Source organism: Vicugna pacos, chromosome 21 (assembly GCF_048564905.1).
Source record: "Vicugna pacos chromosome 21, VicPac4, whole genome shotgun sequence".
Taxonomy (NCBI): Eukaryota; Metazoa; Chordata; class Mammalia; order Artiodactyla; family Camelidae; genus Vicugna; species Vicugna pacos.
Genome location: NC_133007.1, coordinates 7,327,222 through 7,344,379, shown reverse-complemented (window position 1 = coordinate 7,344,379; position 17,158 = coordinate 7,327,222). Strand labels below are relative to the sequence as shown.

The following is a 17,158-nucleotide window of genomic DNA, read 5'->3' as shown; positions in this document are numbered from 1 at the left end:
AGGCACTCAGTACCCTAGGGAGAGGAGAGATGCCAAAAAGTATTTTTTAAAAAGATTTAGGTTCTCCGGCCTAAAGAACCGTAAGATTTGTCCGTTGGTAGACCCTCTTTGGCAAGCTTGCACATGGTCTCCCAGCAGAGCAGTTGAACATGTTACATACACAGGGGTCCCAAGCCCCCCAGAGAGCCATGACTTCTTAAAGTTTAGTCCCAGAACAGGCTCAGTGTCACCTCTGCTGCGTTCCATTGATTAAAGTAAGTCACAGGCCCAGCCTAGATTCAAGGGGAGGGGACTTTACAAGGGCGCAGATACTAGGCACCACTGTGGGACACATGACCACATGGCCACGTGACCACTAGTATACACCCCAGAGGTCTACTCCAAGCATGAGGCTGTGGTGGGGTGTGTGTACTGTCTAAGGGTGTGGTCATACAAATGTCAACCGAATCTTTGAGAGCAATTCATTTTTGTGTTTTCAGGAAATAGTCAAGAATCTAACATTGGTAAAAATCGCAGCCCTCTTTGAAAGGCAAAGATCTCACTGTGAATTTTGGAGCTCACCTCTTATCATTACAGGTGAAAGACACGAGGGAGAAGCGAGTCACTCCAGGTGGTGAAGGTATTTTGAAAGTGTTTACGGTAATTTCGGCACTGACTACGAAACATATGTGACACACACTAGCAAAAGCACACTTGCAGCTAATTTTATTCAAAAGCAAAACTTTGTGGGAAGTAATAGTCCCGAGCAGAACTGCCTGAAAATGGTCCTGGCTGCCTCTGAAAAGGGGGCCGCCTGACACATGCTGTGTCCACACAGAAGTCAGATGCCCGCCGGGCAGGGGCATGCAGATCTAATTCTGCAGGCGCAGGCAGTGGCCTAGGAGTCCTCTTGGATGTTTCCAGCCTGAGGATCCTGCGACGTCAGAAGTGGCTTTGAGGAGGGGCCAAGACTTGGAAAGGAGGAAAGAAGCCTCGTGCACCCTGGGCCTGGGGCAGCAAGCGCCCTGAGGGCTGGCAGGCAGGAACCACCCCCCCCCGCCCCGCCCCCGCCTTGTCCCAGCGAGCAGCACTGAAGCGGGAGGCGGCTATGGCTTTTCCTGTACCTTGGTGTCCGGGGTCGTAATCCCAGGCCTTCCCTTTCTTCTTTAACTCTCATCACAGCGACCACGTGGCACATGTAATAAAGTCCGAAGAGAGCCACCGGAGAGCAGGAAGTACATAAAAAGCCAGGGGCCATTAGGGGTGAGAGGTAAGTGGGGCCCTGACAGCTGAGTAAGCGTGAGTCCCCAGCCAGCGACCGCACTGATAGCAGACCCGGCAGCCTAACCAGGCCTGACAGGGCCACGTGGCCACTCCGGGAGCAGCTGCTGAGAGGATGTGCTCCCCCGGTCCTCAGGCCGCAGCAGTGGATTATGTACCAACTCCCTCACTCCTTCATCCTTTCATATAACGTATATTTACTGAAATACCACCATATGCTGGGCCCTACCCTTGGAGCTGGAGACAGAATGGCCAACAAGACAGTTTCTTTACCGTCAGTAGAGAGGTGTCAAGAAAATGGGGCCTGAGGACTTCAGAACAACATTTATTACCGTCAATGCACAGAGCACCTGTTAAGGGCCAGGCCCTGAGCACAATCATTTCACATACAATCCTGAGAGGCAGGTGTTACTCTCTCCGATTTCCTGTGGTTGAGTAACTTGCCCAAGGTCTCTGGCACTGAGGCCCCTTGTAAATAAGGTCGCCTTTGGAGAGCAGACCTGATGAGAATCAACTGTCCTTGAACCCCTTCTCAAGTCGCCCAAGAGGGTCCCCGTGACTGGGTGACTTGGACAAGGTTGGGGCACCCAAGTGTGGTCAAGGGCAGGACTGTGTATGACCAGGAATGCTGCTGTCACGAAGATGCTGGAACCCCAGGAGGGACCTGCCTCTGTCAGCACAGGGATGGGGGAGGGTATTCTCAGAGAGGAGGGGCCTTGTCCACACTAGTTGGTGTGTCTGAGGCCAGAAAGCCTGGACCCTGGGGGGCCCGGGCAGCCTCCACAGGCAGGGTGCCAGGCTATTTGCAATACCAGCCAGCTCCCAGGGCTCACCAGCACCTTCAGCTGCTAAACCCGTGCTCTGACATTGGGCAGGAGGCAGGGGTGGGTGGGGCTCACTGGAGCCCATCCCTGGGCAGGGATGGCTTCTCCAAGAGAGGCCCTGGCTGGAGGGCATGCGCAGAGCAGTGCAGGGCTTCTCCCTTCCTGTCACAACAAACAGCATACGTCCTGTACCCAGCACACCACCCAATGTCTCTTTCTCTCCCTGGGCGTCTTTCCTTTCTGAACACCCCCTCTTCTGCCCTCCCCAGAGAACTGCAATTTCTTGCTCTTTGGGCTGGTGCAACTTCCGCATCAATATAAATACAGGGTTTGACACTTGGTTTAAAAGTCAAGCTCACCTGGGGCTGAAATTCTGTGTCCCCAGGGCACTTGGAGGAGCCTTAGACGAGCCTGTGAGAGGAGGGTCACATACACTAGAATAATTCATGCCACAGGTTAGAGTTGATGCTTTAGACACTGTTACAGGTTCTCAGAACTCATTTTATGCACTGATTTTCATTTTGCATGTACTAATGTTTCTCTTTGTTCTGGAAACTTCACTGACTTTCCTCATGATACGTTTCAGGTGCCTTTGTTAAGCAAATGAAATAATTTTACAGCAAGAAAACGAAGGAAATCCAGCAAACTCTCAATATGAAGGAGAGGAGGCACCGTCTCTCCATGCACCCGATGGCCAGTGGGGTCCAGAGGCTGGTCCAGCTGGTTGATACTTGTCTGAGAATTAGGGACTTACCACTTGTGAATCAGGTGCCACTGGTGCTAGGAAATAGGGAGCCGTCAGTGGACCTCAATCACGGGGTGGGGGGGCCTCAATTTACACCCTTCTGCCAAAGCTCGAATACGGTGTGAAGTGTATTAACATACAACCAACACCTGCTTAGAACCCGGACCATTTGTTGAACTCAGTATGTGCATTTAAGCAGCACAACAGCCCCATAAGATACGTGTTATTATTATGTTCATTATACAGATGCATTTATTTTACCGTTTACCACTACATTAACGTATCGTTACAGTGGACGTTCTCCCAATGTCAGCCACTTGTATTTCTCTGTCTACTCCCTGGTTCCAAATTCTACCAATTCAAACCCTGCCTCTTGTCCACCTCCTCACTTTTACTCACTCCCTTTCACGCACCAGATCGCCTCCTCTTCTCCCTTCTCCACCTATCCAGATCCTTCCTGTCTTCCAGCCATCTGACCACCTGGTGTCCAGGGGTCGCCCTCATCTGACCTCTGACCTCCCTCATCCCTGCCCCAGGCTTAAACAGCATAAATCCCGGCTCTGTCCTCTCTGGCCTTGCTTGTCCGCGTTTCCTGCCTGTCCTCTGGGAGAACAGCCAGGTGCTCATGCCCTCTTGGCCAATTTCAAAGAGCCCGGGGGACTGTGAGTAGTGAGAGGAGGGTCCTCCCAGGGCGGGCTGGGGGGCAGGAGAGGGGAGCAGGGGCGGTGGGCCCACGTAGGCCACAGGCCCAGCGCCCCCAGCCGAGGGAAGGAGCTCTCCAGGCCCTGGGGTAGAGGTGCTGGGCTGAGCTAATCGCCTAAATGGACGCAGGCTGTTGAGAGACAGGCTCTATTCCCTAATAGAATTTGCCCTCAAGTGCAATTTAATTTTCTCTGAGGCGGTCTCCAGCCCCTCTGCCTCCCTCCCCCAGACAGACCCTCATTTCCCCAGCTTCCAAGGGGGAGCAGAGCACCTTCTCTCAGAGAAAAGAGGAGAAGGGCCACCTCTGTCTGGGCTCTGTCCCTATCTGTTTGGCCTCCTCCTCTGGAAAAGCCCCCACCCCACCCGCCATGCCCCTCCCCCAGCTCCCACCCTGCATGGGGTGCTGCTCCCCTCCCTGACACTTTCTGACTTTCCTCTAGAGACTGCGCTCAGGCTCAGTGAGAACAGCCGCTCCCAGCCTTCCATCCTCACCATGAAGGCAGACTCTTCCCCCGACCTCTGGTAAGTTCACATGCTTCGAGAATTGTCTTTGTCCTGCTTAGTGTCACAGGCCTGGAGGGGAAGCAATCAGGAGGAGGGTGAGGGAGATGTTGAAGTGGGAGGGTATGGGCTCACGTGTACACACACTCGGGCCCCGGTGGAGGGGACAGAAATTGGCTCAGAGCCCTGTGGTTTGGGGCAGAGCCCAGCTCTGAGCACCCTGGGGACCTCCCTGGCCCACCAGGGCCTCTTCTGGACTGGTCTTCCTCTCCCTGCACTCCCAGATCTCAGACTGCAGTGTCCTGAAACCTGACTCTGGCCACTGGGAGAATCGGAAAATATGGGAATCCAGGCTCTGGGTCGTCCAGCTACTTTCAGGGTGGCAGTGGGGGAGCATCTTTAGAAGCTACTTGCCATCTCTTTCTCTAAGACCCCCTCGGGCTGCGATGGGAGCTCAGGGATTTCTGTGCAGGTTCACACTTGGCCTGTGCCCTTGGTCTTGGGCTTCTCCCCATCCCCCACCCACCCTTCCCAGCAGGGATGGGACAAGCATCGCAAAGAGAACCCTGGGGGAGGAAAACAGGAAAGGGGTGGGGCCCCTGGGGTTAGCTGAGGTGGCTTTCAGGGAAGGCAGGAAGACTGGGGGGCACAGACTGGTTGCTGGATTTAGGCAATTCTGTGACCATCCTCCATATCTGGCAAGCCCTGGGGAGGGAACACTAGAATTCCTTTTCCTTTGTCATCAAAGCCTTGACAAGAGCAGAAGAGGGGGCTGAGGATGACAGAGAATGGATGGGTGACAGGTCAGGGTCAACTGCAAGGGGGAGATGGTCATTCTTCGGGCACAGCCACCTGCTCAGCCCGCCACTCCCTTGTGCAGCTGAGGTCTCCTCACCAGTGTGCAGGGCCACCTCTCTTGGGGCTCCATTTGAGGGCATCCTCCCCACTCATTCACCTGACAAATGCATGTTAGTCCCTTACTCACTGCCAGAGTCTGTGCTAGGTGCTGCGGCAGGGTGGGGGAGCACTGCTGCTTGCATGTGTGTGCGTGTGTGCACAATCCAGGCAAGTCAAAACTCCTGGGAACAGCACTGTCCAAGAGAAATATAATGCCAGACACTTGAGTAATTTTAGGTTTTCCAGTAGCCATGCTAATAAAAGAAAGAGGTGAGATTAATCATCAATGTTATTTAACCCAATATATCCAAAAGATCACCATTTCAACATGTAATAAAAGTTAAAAAAAACTTAATGAGATAATTTACACTCTTACACTCTTTTCTTTGTATTAAAGCTTTGAAATCCAACATGTAATTGACATTAATAGCACACAGCATTTCTGACCAGCCACTTTTCTCAGTAGCCACATGTGATTCGCAGCTTTCGTATTAGAGCAGTCCCACACACAGTGTGGTCCATGGGCCAGCATCACCTGCAAACATGTTAGAAATGCAGAATCTCAGGTCCCAGACCTGCTGAATCAGAATCTGTATTTAAGCAAAATACCCAAGTGATTTATGGGCATTGTAAATCTGAGAGGCTAGGGGCAGGGAGGAGGGGGCCCGGGGAATAGAATGAACATTCACAGAGAATTTACTAAAACATTTGACGAAAACCTCTAAAGGGGCTTTTTGTGTTAGATCTCATATGATCCCCAACAACCCCTTCTCAGGAGAATTATCTGAGTATTATCATCCCCAACTAATACAGGAAAACAGACTCAGAGAGTTCGACTTCTCACAGCCATGAAGCTCAAATGCAGAGTAGATCCAGGCTATGTCTTCCACAGAACGCTTCCTTGATGAGGTCTTGGGGAAATCCTTTGCCCCCTCAAAGCTCTCAGTCTTTCTTCCTTGACCATCAAAAGTGGCCATAGTCACAGTGTGCCCTGGTCCCTTCACTGAGAGCCAATGTTTTCTAGCAGAAAGCTTTGGTGACCAAGGGCAGGCCTGTTCACAGTGAACCAGAACTGTGAAGAGAGGAGAAGGCCAAGCCATGAGAGATGTCAAAGAGGCCACGTTCTTTGTCCTTATACACTCCTGATGGCTGGCATTTGTGCAGGACTTTCTATGTGCCAGGCCCTGTGCTCACAGCTGTCGCCCTCCTGTGACAGTTCTGTCAGGCAGGAGCTGTCGCTCTCCACATACTGGTCAGTAAGTGGAGGCTCAGAGTGGGTCCCCTCCCAGCAGGCAGTGACACTGAAGTCTCTCTGGTTCTGGGGCCGGGTGTCAGACCCCTGCCCCACTGCTTCTCACATGAACCCCCCTCCCCCCATCCCGAGCCTTTCTCCCGTCGCCTCTGCCCACATTTAGCACATTCACATTTTTTGGTTGTAAGTCAGTTCCTGAGAGGAAACTGCTGAGTTAAGCTCCTCCAGTAAAAACATCTTTCGCCAAGATGATGACGGAGTTGTTTTATAGATTAGCCTTGACACCTGCAGCTACTTTCAAATGGAGCCAGGCTGGACTTTCCACCCCTCCTCCACCTGCCCACTTAGAGCCTCCTCCTTAGCAGCTAAGAAAATGGATCATCCAGCTGGAGGCTCTGGGACTGGGCCCTGGTGCAGTAGTGCAGGCTGTCCTGTGTTCCCCACTGCCTCCTCCTGGGTAAAGTGGGCCGGGTATGATAAGCCCCACCTACCCTGTGAGGCCTCGGTGAGAGGAGGTGTGTGAAGGCCCTTAACCAACTGTAACGCACCACGAAGACACTGGCCACTGGGTCATCCTTGGATTCAGGATGCCTCTGAGCCCTGGCGATTGCAGAGGGAGACAGGGAAGGGAGAAAGGGTGTCAGCTCTGCTACAGCTGGAGTCCAAGTTCTTTCTTTAAATGAACTTGGCTATTTGGTCAACTTTAAAAACAAAGGCAAGGAGAGTGTAACTCTGAAGAGAAAGTACGGAACTGAGTATCTCGGTGGGACGTGGAGAGGCTGTGTGGGGAGCAGGCAGAGGAAGCAGAGCCCAATGACTGATTCCAACTGTGGGCCACCTTTATTAACAACCAGCACAAGGACACTGAAGTGCCTTCTGTGTGTTGAGCGCTGGGCTCTGGGGTTTATATGCATTACCTCTAATCCAGTAAACACCCTACAATGTGGAGAGGGTTGTCCCCATTCTGCAGATGAGGAAAATGAAGTCGGCAAGATTAAGTAACTTTCCCTAGGTGTCAGGTGAGCCCTGAGGGTCTGACCCATTGCAGCAGAAGACTCTTTTCAGGGAAATCTCCCAGCCACCACCCAGCTGTGCCTTCCTGTCCCTTTCGCTTGGTACAAAAGCTACCTGTTTCCGTAATGGAGTAGGAGCTTTCCACAAGATAGCTAAAATTTCACCCAAGGAGGAATTTTGGCACCTTGACTTCAGCCTGGGACCTTGTTGAGAGAGTAGGTCTCCTCCACCCCCAGAGGGAAAAAAAAACAATGATTGATCCCATGATCATGGTTCTCTCTCTCCCAACTAACATTTCAGGGAAAGAAGAGCTCCCAAGTTCTTGTCCTTGCTTGAAAGTATCCAAGAGAGTTTCCTGTCCCCTGATTTCTCCCAGAAATATAAAAGAAGAAAAACAGGCAAACCACTACAGAGTGGGTACAGTAATGATGCCAGCCAACTTTCCTGGAGAAAAGCTTCCTAGGTGCTTCAGGTGACCATCTGTGAGGCAAGTTCTCTAGTTATTTAGCCAATGAGAAGGCAAAGGAAGCAAGCTGCCAGAGGATACCCCAGTGAGGATGCACACAAGTTGGGATTTGAAGGCAGGTGCTCTGAGCCTGGAGCCCACTGTTCTGCTAACTCATTCTCTAAGGTAGATGCACCTGGGGGACTTTGTGGACACAATTTCCCAGGCATGCTGGGAATCCCAGAGCAAAGTAAGCTATGGACTGTCATTGTCTTCCAGGGCCTAGCAAGAAGCTGGCATTCAATAGATGCTCAATGCATGCATGAATTAAGGAATAATCTAAAATACTTTAGATTTTTGATAGGAAGTAAAAAGAATAAATCCTGAGATTAGGATGAGACCAAATTCCCTGATTCATTTCCCAGCTCCCCATACACAGAGGCCATGGGGTTGATGGCTGCACAGACGGACCTCAGAGGACTTGGCCTTGCTGGGTCATATGCTCTGCATGGACCCACCACCTGACTACCCGCAGGGACCTTCAGATAAAAGTTATCTGATGATGCTGGTGGTGTTGGCAAAAATAGAGCCAGACTACCTGTGATCATACCCTGGCTCCACTGCTTACTACCTGTGCAACCTTGGGCACATCATTTGACCTCTCTGTGCTGACTCAGTTTCTTCATTTGTAAAATGGGGATGATAATAATAGTTTCTGCTTCAAGGGATCTGTGAGGATGAAGTGCGTTAATACACGTGGAGCACTCAGAGTCATGCTGGTGATAAAAATGTTAGCCATGGTCAATTTCCTTCTTCCTCTAAGGATCCCAGTGCCTTTTCTTATTCTGTTTCTCAGCCACTTACTGACTCAGAATTTCTTTTTGAGAATTAGATGCCCAAGTACAGGACCATCTCTTTTCCATGTCCCTTAAATCCCTATGTCAAGGACACAGGGCAGGTTTAAGATGAGCAGCAGCTGCCTTCTGATCAGCATCCCAGAGGGGAGAGAACCCTGGAAGATTCTGGGAAGAGAAGGAGACAAATGACAAAGTGGTGGGCTCACGAAAGGGGCCTGTGACAAATGGCTGGGAGGACTGGGTGGACAGATGGAGAAGAGCAAAGGCCCCTGTCCTTTTATTGGAGAACTCCTTGTGGCTCCCTGAACAAGACAGTGGCTCCCCAGGGGCTGGGCTAAGGGTTGGTCTCCCTGGTTTTCTCTGCTGGGATGAGTAATATGGACCAGGGCAGAGGGTCTATATCAATCTAGCCCAGCAGAAAAATGAATGAAAATTGAATTCCCCAAGGAGAATCGGGGAGCTGTTATCCAGACAGAGATAAATCAAAGGATGCCACAGAGACGGGGAGAGCAGGTTTCCAACAGCAGGAGAATAATTAAGGAAACAGTTTCGAAATGCAAATGATAAAAGAGGGTTTGAGAGGAGTAAGGACAAGGAGGAGATGATTGGTGATGGGGTGACAAGGAGCAGGGGCAGGGAATTCCTTCCTCAGTGGAGAAAGAGGCTGGGGTTCAGGATTCCTGGCATCTGAGGGTGAACTCGCCCCCTCTGTGAGGTTCCTAAAATGCAAGGATTAGAAGACGCACAAGTCTGCTGTGTGGCGTGGAAAGAGCACCAGACTGGGAGTCAAAGGCTGGATTTAATTTCCAGTTGGCTCTGCAACTTATTAGCAGTGTGACCTTAGACAAACCACTTAACTTCTCCGTTTCCTGATAATCATACCCAAGCCCAGGCTTGATTATGAAGATGAAATGAGCTTAAAATATGTGGAGGAACTTTGTAAAATGTAAAGTGCTAGGCAAATGCAAGCTTTAATTATTTTCTTAAATTGGGTTTCTGGAGAGTCTTCCCTCAGAATTGGATCCACTAACATGTTGGGTTTGGTTCCCAGAAATGTAATATGTGAATATCCAGAAAGTACTGGATATTTTACTGGCTATTCACCAACTGCCCTGACAGAACGTGGACCTGGCTGGGAAAGCCACATCGCCACCAGCCCATCCTTTGGTACCCACCCTCTCATCAGGTTGTAGCCAAACGGCACAGGTCTGACGTAGGCTCTGAGGACCACTGCTCCTGAGAGGTCACCTGCCAGCCATGGGCAGCCTTCAATGGGAAAAGCCCTGAGTCATCTCGGAGGTTTAAGTCCAAACAGATCTATCCTGATGGTCTTCCTGGGGTATTCCACAGTGATTACCTCCCCTCTGTGGGAATCAGCCATCCTTTCACTCTCTGCAGGGCTGGAGAGTAGCTTAGCCCCTGTTAGCCTCAGTTTTTTCGTCCACCAATACCACTTACTGGATTGTTGTGAGCAATAGATGAAATTATACAGGTAGAAGCACTTACCTCAGTGCCTGGCACAGTTTTAAACTTTCAATAAATGTTGGTCATTATTATTACCACCATATGCTATTATGTTGTTATTATTATTATTACTGCTATCTGTAGCAGTAGGCACTAAAAATACACTTAAATACATTTAAGGGAAGCTCTTTATTTAAAGGGGTTCCATTATTACATGGGAAAGCTGAGGCCCCAGGAGGAAAATGAAATGACCTAGCAGGTGTAGATATTAGTGGAAGAGCATGAGAATGAGACTCAGCTCATATCAGGAGGCAGATACCTCTAGAAAAGTCTAGCAATGTGAAAAGGGCATTTATTGGCAGGGCTGCATTGTGTGTACTTTTGGGAACACAGAGAGGTACCGGGGAGCTGCTGCCCACAAGGTCAAGAACTGAAAGCCAAGTGGACCTCCCAGGGCTCTTCTGCCACTGAATGAAATTGAAAGTGGCATCCCCTGAATCAGCCCTGGGCACAAGAGGGTCCCTACCATAGTAATGCTGCCCCTGACCCGGTGACAGGCTAGTGACATGTAGTGGGAAGAGGGCAGGACTTCGACAGGTTCATACCAGGGAGCAGGAGCTGCAGAGAGCATTTGAAAAATATAATATTAAATTATAAAAGTAATTACCACATATGCTCTACATTTCACTGTATATAAATATTTTATCTTTTATGAATATTACTGAAAACATGTAACAACTTTACAGGAAATCTGGAAAAAAGAAAAACTTCCATAAAATACATCTCCCTAATATACTTTTCCCCCTAATATACTTCTGAATAGCATTGTGAGATATTTCCTTTCAGTTTTCTCCCAGTATTCTTGAAAATAATTTTTATTAGTTTTGTTCTGCTTTATAAAATAATGTACTCATTGAGGAAAATGAAAAAGGCAAAAAGAAGAAAATTAAAATTGCAATGTACTGATAACCACTTTTATATTTTAGCAATTTTTATCTATGCATCTTTTAAAAAAATTATCCTAAAGTTCATACTGCTTCAGATTTCTTTTTCCCTTCACTTCCTAATAAATTTCAAATTTTTCTACATTATTAAATATCCTTCTGTTGTATTTTCTAATGACTATAATATTCCATTTAATTCTAGTTAATAATCCCCTATTGTTGGGCATGTAGGTTATTCTCTTTTTTAATGTTATAAACATCCTTGCTACTATATCATTATAAATATTCTTGTTTATTCTTTATGGATACATTTCTATATGGATTGGGTCAAATCCATCACACTGTTAGGCTATAAAAGATATTGCCAAAATGCCTTCAGAAGACATTGTCCATCTTTGCATACCCACCAGAAAATTGTTTTCTAATTTCCGCACACCCTACCTAACAATGGGTATTATCATCGCTTTTATCTTTGACTAACATTTTTACATACTTATAATCATACAATATTGCATCCTGCTTTTTAAAAATCTAGTGTTTCACAAGCATTTCCATGTTGCTAGGTTTCATAATGTTTCAATAATTGTTTCTTCTCTTTTGTTGAATCTTTATTTTTCTCCAAAACGTAATGCTGTATTTTCTCCAAGATGAAATGCTGTCATAAGAATCTTCCTGAATGAAATTTTTTTTCAAATTTTATTATTTCCGTGGAACAGACACTAAAAAGTGGAATTACATGGGCTAAAGGGAATGAAAAAATGTATGGGTTTGATACATAATGCCTAGCTGCTTTCCAAACGAATTTAAGAGTTTATAAAAACACAAGCAATATTTGTGAGGGTACCAGTCTCGAAGCACCTTCACCAGCATGAGTTCTACGATTCCCTCCCCCTCTACCCAGTTTTTCATTGAACAGACAAAAAGAAGTATGCACTACGATTTTTTTTGACTGTTAATGAGGCTAGAAATTCCCCGTGTTTGTTTACTACTTAAATTTTTATAGAAAACATTTTGGTAAACGCTAAAAATGTCACCAGGTTCTTGGCTTTTTTCTTGCCCACTGGAGTTACCTCGAAGGTAAACAGGGCAAGAGATGATGCCAACCCAGTACCAAAACACACAGACATCATTGTGACTTCACTGAAAACAAATTCTAAGTGCTGACAGCCACGCTATCCTCCCACGCCCTCATGTTTGTCCCTCATCAACCCTGGTGGGGGACAAAGCCAGGAGAAAAAGTAGGGGACGTGCTGGAAGGTTGGAGAGGGCACAAAGTCCCCCTTTCCACCCGAGCTGGACCCCACTAGGCTGGGAGGACACATCTGTCTACATCTCTGGAACGAAATTCAGAATGGGGTGTCGCGAGGGCTGGGATCCGGAGAGCCTCCGAGTCCTGTGGCAGAGGGGACGGGCTTCCCCAGCCTACAGTCAGGCGGCGTCGAGTATCTGACGAAGCACGAGGGAACCTCGGCGGAGACCTGTCCCAGCGGTGGGCCTTCTGTTTTATTTCCTCCAGGAACCCGCGTTGAGAATTTGCTTTTACGTCTTGTAAAGACCATAAGCAACACGCGCCTCTTCGCCGGTTAGCCCCGGGGGTGGGTGTGCACGCTGCCGCCCCGCACGCGCGAGGCGGGGAGTTGTTCAAAGCGCCCGCGGTGGCAGCGGGGGAGGCAGAGCGGTCTCGGAGGACCCAGGGCAGGACTCGCCGCGCGGACCGGGCAGAGCAGCGGGGACGGGGCGGAGGAGGACGGAAGAGCGGCATCAAGGCTGCAGGCCGCGGCGTGAGGGGGCGCGCATCGGCGGCCACCTCCGCGCACAGCCCCTGGCCGCCTTCCCCGGGCCGCCGCCGCCCGCTGCGTGACTCGCGCGTTCCGGGCTGAGTACGGGCTGTCCCTGGCCCGGCCTCAGCCAGACGCGGGGGAGACAGCGCAAGGGCTGGGAAGCGCCGGCGGGAAAGAAATTGGCCGGAGGAGAAGAGGAGGAGGAGGAGGATGGAGTCATCTAGTTATGGAGCGCGCTAGGTCCGGCCGGGAGAAGCCCGGGACCGAGCGCGCGCGACGGGAAGACACAGCCGTGCGGCCCCGGCCTCCGGGCGGCCTGCCCCGCCCTTCCCCGCCCCTTGGCCCCAACGGAGGGGCGGAGAGGACACGAGCCGCCGGCCGGGGCCGGAACCCCTGGAGGACCTACAGAAACCTGCGAGCCCCGGACGCCGCCGTCCCGGGACCACCTGCTGCCGCGGCCGAACCAGCCGCGGTATTTATCCCGGGGCGCTAGCCCGCACCGCGGGGAGCGGCGTGTGTGTGGAGGAGGGTGGCGGGGTGGCCCCGCCCCGCTCCATGCGGTCCCGCCCTCCTGCCCCGCCGGCCTCTCTCGGGGCACCAGGACCCCCCACCCTGGCCTGGGTCCGCCGCTCGCTGTTGGGTGGGGGGCTTGGCTGAAGGGCGGGCCTCCCTGCAGAAAGCGACGTCACGGCCGTTCCTGCAGTGTGAATGAATCAAAATGCCTGGGTGACCGCGGCCTCCCGGGCGGCCGGCACGCGAAGGGTGGAGGGGGAGGGGGAGAGAAGCGGGCGGGGGAGGGAGGAGGGGAAAAAAGCCAGAGCTGCAGCAACAGCGTCTCCTCAACCCGGGATGTGCACCAACCCGGGAGAGCGAGATCAAAGGGATTTGAAACAGACTGAGGACTGGCGGGGGGAGGGGGCCAGGCAGCCTGTGGAATCCTCCCCGAGAGGCGGAGGGTCCGGCTTCCACCGTGACTTCGGCGGTCTGGTTGGGTTTTTTATTATTATTTTCAAATTTTTGAATCCAGCTTGAGCGAGAGAGCAAGAGATCTCCATAGACTGCGACTCGCTGGCTCTCGCTCCGAGATGATGCAGAGCGCAGCTGTCCCCGCGGAGGGGGCTGTCAAGGGGCTCCCGGAGATGCTTGGTGTGCCGATGCAACGTAAGACACCTCCCCCCCTTTCTCGCTGATTTATTCTGATAACAAGACAGCCAGCAACCTTGGCTGATTTGGGGTGGGCCGGACGCTGTGCGGAGCCTGGACCGGAGGGGCCGGGCGGGGCGAGGGGCTGGCGGCCCGAGCGCAGAGGCGTTCAGAGGGCAGGAGACTGGCCAGAGTGCGTTTGAAGGTCCTGGCCTTTGGCTTTTGGGGCCAAAAGTGAAAGCCTCCCGGATCGTGCTCGAGGAGAGCCAAGGGTACCGAACCGAGTATCTCCAGCCCGTGGCTTTCCTAGGAGCATTGGGGAGAGTGCTGTTTGGGGACACCAGGGAAAAGAGCTGCAGGCCAGGCCTGAGGGCTGGGGTGGTCCTCCCAAATCCTACCCCCGCCCCGGGGCCGGGTACAGTCAAAGCTCACAGTATCCCTAGCGCAACTTCACCCCAGCTGGCGGGAAGTTGGAGAGCGCGTCCCCCGCCCCCGGGGCTGGCGGCGCAGAAGCCCAGGCCACACGCTATGTCCCCGCGCGCAGGGCGTGCGCGCCTGGTGCGTCTCCAGCCGCTGCTGTCCGCGGCGCCCGCCGCCTTGCGCTGCCGGGGACTGCCGGCTCCTATTCCAGCTAGCCGAGGAATGAAGGCAGGGAGAAGTGCCGGCACGAAGTTGTGAACTCACGGTGCAACCTTGGCGCACGCGAGGGCGGGCTCTCGGGATGGCTCAGATTAGGAAGGGGAGAGACTAGAGCGTGCAGTCCCTTCACTCGCGAGCCCGCTTTCTTTCCCGCGCCCGAAATTAGCAAAGCGGCGGGAGCTCAGGGCCTTTTTATCCTCAGGTGTATGTGTGTGTGTGTGTGTGTGTGTGTGTGTGTGTGTGCGCGCGCGCGCGCGCGCTCACGCTGCGCACACGGGGATTTTCCTGTGGAAAGCTGTCTCTGTCCCTCACTCGCAAACGCAGAGTCTTCGATGGAGAATCTGTGTGGAGGCCAGAGCAGGTTCCGTGGCGTCGCCCGCGTGTGGCAGGCGCCTCATGAGCCATACCCAGCAGGCTCGCGGGTTCTGCAGAATGCCCCTGGGCACGGTGGAGAGACGAAGGGCTCCCTCACTCCGCTTGCCAAGCGGCTGTGCTTCCGTCTGCAACTTCTTTAGTGGAGCTGTAGCTACATCTCTGAGGTTTAAGTAAAGACCCGCTCATCCACGGATGATCCCTACCTACGAACGAGGTGCAGGAGCGCGCCCTCCTGCGCCCCGGCTCTCCATGACAAGGTTTCTGCCCCAGCAATACCTTAAAAGGCAGGCTGGTGAGCGTGTGTACCCACCCCTCTCCCGACTTCCTGGAAAGTTTGTGAGACGGGACTAGAAGAGGATGGATAGCTTCACCCAAACCTACTTAGGTTGTTCCTTGATTATACCCTACAGTTTGTCTTTTTCTGCTAACTGTTGGCAAACAGTTCCATGTCTGGGCTGTGTCTTGGGGAGTTTACTGCTGACTAAGATGTCTGTAGAAGGCGTTGGGGGTTCACTGCCTCCTTACTGCCCCCACCCTCCTTAGGGCAGGGAGGGAGTGGGTTGTCAGCCCCTGCACAAACAGAAAGACAAATCCTGGCAAAGGTACTCCAAGCCCTTAAGCTGAATGAGCTCTGTGAGAGTGAGGGGAGTGTGTGAATGGCCAAAGGTATGTGTGACTCCTGTTCCTGTTTCAGTATGGCTGTGCTTTAACAGTTGTGGTCCGTAGGTGGCTTGTGTGTTAGGCCCCCAAGGAAAGACGATGGGTTTTGCTCTGAAAGCCTCTCTTAGGATGCACCACACACTCTCAGATGGTCTCACTTTTTGTTTCTCTTACTCAGAGACAACTTTGATTTTGACGTCAGGAATTCGATTTCCCACAATGCCTAGAACTCGCCTTCAGAGGTACAGTTCGCCAGGGCTTGGAGTCTGGGTTTGAGCTGTGGAAACTTAATGAGAAAGAGAAGGGAACTCTCATCCCAGGGCACCCCATCCAGGCAAGGCTGGAGCAGGAGGGGGTTGTCTGTCCTTCCTTTCATCTTGCCCTGGTTCTGTGGCCTGGGTTGGAGGCGGCCTTGGCCAAAATTGAGGGGACCAATTCTTGAAGGCTTTGGGATCCAGCTTTTTTTTTTCTTTTGGGGCATTTGTGGATTGTACCCTTCCTCCTTGCAGCAGGTCTAGCTGCTGGTGCTGGGAACTAGGGGGCTGGTCCCCTCACACACATATACCCAACCATTCTCTTTCCTGGGATATGGGGCTGAGTGGCCTAAGAATTCCATGTAGGGGCGGACATGCCCTTGGGCCTCAGGGAGGAACGGGTAATCCTAGGCTGTGGGTGTTTAAACCTTGGGGGTGGGGAGGGAAGACAACAGAGAGCCTTTCCAAGAGGGGTCCCTTCAACCTGCCAGTTGGAAGGTTTGGGCTCCTCCTCAACACAAGCTGGGCTTCTCCACCCTGAGCCACTGCAAATGGAGCACTTGGGAGCACAGGTCTAGGGATCCCCCCACCTCGGTGCCTTTGGTGTCCTGGCCTCTAGGGGCATTTTAAGAGTTGGAATGTTTCAGCAGCAGGCAGAATATTCTTTTGCTTTGGGGGGATAGTTGAGGCGTATTCCCTTCAGGAAAACGTTACCAAGTAATGTAATCACGTCTCTCTTGTTGGCTCTCTTCCTTGCACCCTGTAGCCGCCCCCCGCCCCCACCTGCTGCCACTCCTTGCTCGCAGGCAGCCTGGTCCTTAGCGCGCTCGTCCTCCTGCTTCACCGCTGCGAGGTAGCGAGGCGGGTCGGACCTCGCTGTTCCGACAGCCCCTGGGTGGCCCGATCGAGCCGCTCCCGGCTCGGACTTCTCAGGGCAAGCTTAGGGGTCTTTATCCGTTTGCGAGGCGTAGAACCTCGGAAGAATCGGGCGGGAGGAGACTGGGAGCGACCCGAGAGCAACTTGGGGCCGAGAGCACCACCCCCCTTAAATCTAGGACGGGTCGGCGTGGCACCCCTGCTCCCGCCTCCGGTCTGTGTTTTCTAAGGAACTCAAACCCCGACTCCTTGCTCTGGATGGCCGGAGCGTCGTTTGCAGGAGGCGGCACCCTCAGTCACGTCCAGCATGGGCAGGGGACCCCTTTCAAAGAAAGAGCTCAGTGTTTTGTGGGAGCCGGTGGATAGATTCAGAAAAGGACTTCGTCCTAAGCTGGTGGGTCCCGGCTTCTTGGTCCAAAATTTAGGGTGGGGGTGTGTCTCGCTCGGGGCACAGCCTGCCCTGTCCAGTGCTGTCCCCAATGCCTCGGTCAGGGGTGTAGGGAGGCCAAGGTCCGAGTTCCCTCA

General features: G+C 52.2%; 1 protein-coding gene and 1 long non-coding RNA gene across 5 annotated transcripts in view; one reads left to right on the top strand and one right to left on the bottom strand.

Annotated features, from left to right (window-relative positions):
* Positions 1 to 688: 688 nt before the first annotated feature.
* On the bottom strand, positions 689 to 4,535 carry LOC140687937 (uncharacterized). Of its 3 annotated transcripts, none has more exons than XR_012062564.1 (5): positions 4,447 to 4,535; positions 4,024 to 4,104; positions 2,444 to 2,518; positions 1,104 to 1,571; positions 689 to 950 (listed from the first exon to the last, which is right to left on the bottom strand). It is a non-coding gene; the product is annotated as an uncharacterized lncRNA (long non-coding RNA). The 3 variants fall into 3 exon arrangements; XR_012062562.1 differs by having other exon boundaries at positions 2,444 to 2,495; XR_012062563.1 differs by having other exon boundaries at positions 689 to 913; positions 2,444 to 2,495.
* A 7,623-nt stretch (positions 4,536 to 12,158) lies between these two features.
* LHX4 (LIM homeobox 4) overlaps positions 12,159 to 17,158 on the top strand; it is a 42,435-nt gene continuing 37,435 nt past the window's right edge. Inside the window, exon 1 of one of the 2 annotated variants that reach the window (XM_072946009.1) lies at positions 12,159 to 12,394. Coding sequence is in view for 1 of the 2 variants with exons in the window: in XM_006211793.3 (XP_006211855.1) it covers positions 13,772 to 13,847 (76 nt within the window). In the remaining variant the exon portion in view is untranslated. Of the gene's footprint in view, positions 12,395 to 13,548; positions 13,848 to 17,158 lie in introns of those variants that run through there. The other variant, XM_006211793.3, reaches the window with a different exon arrangement.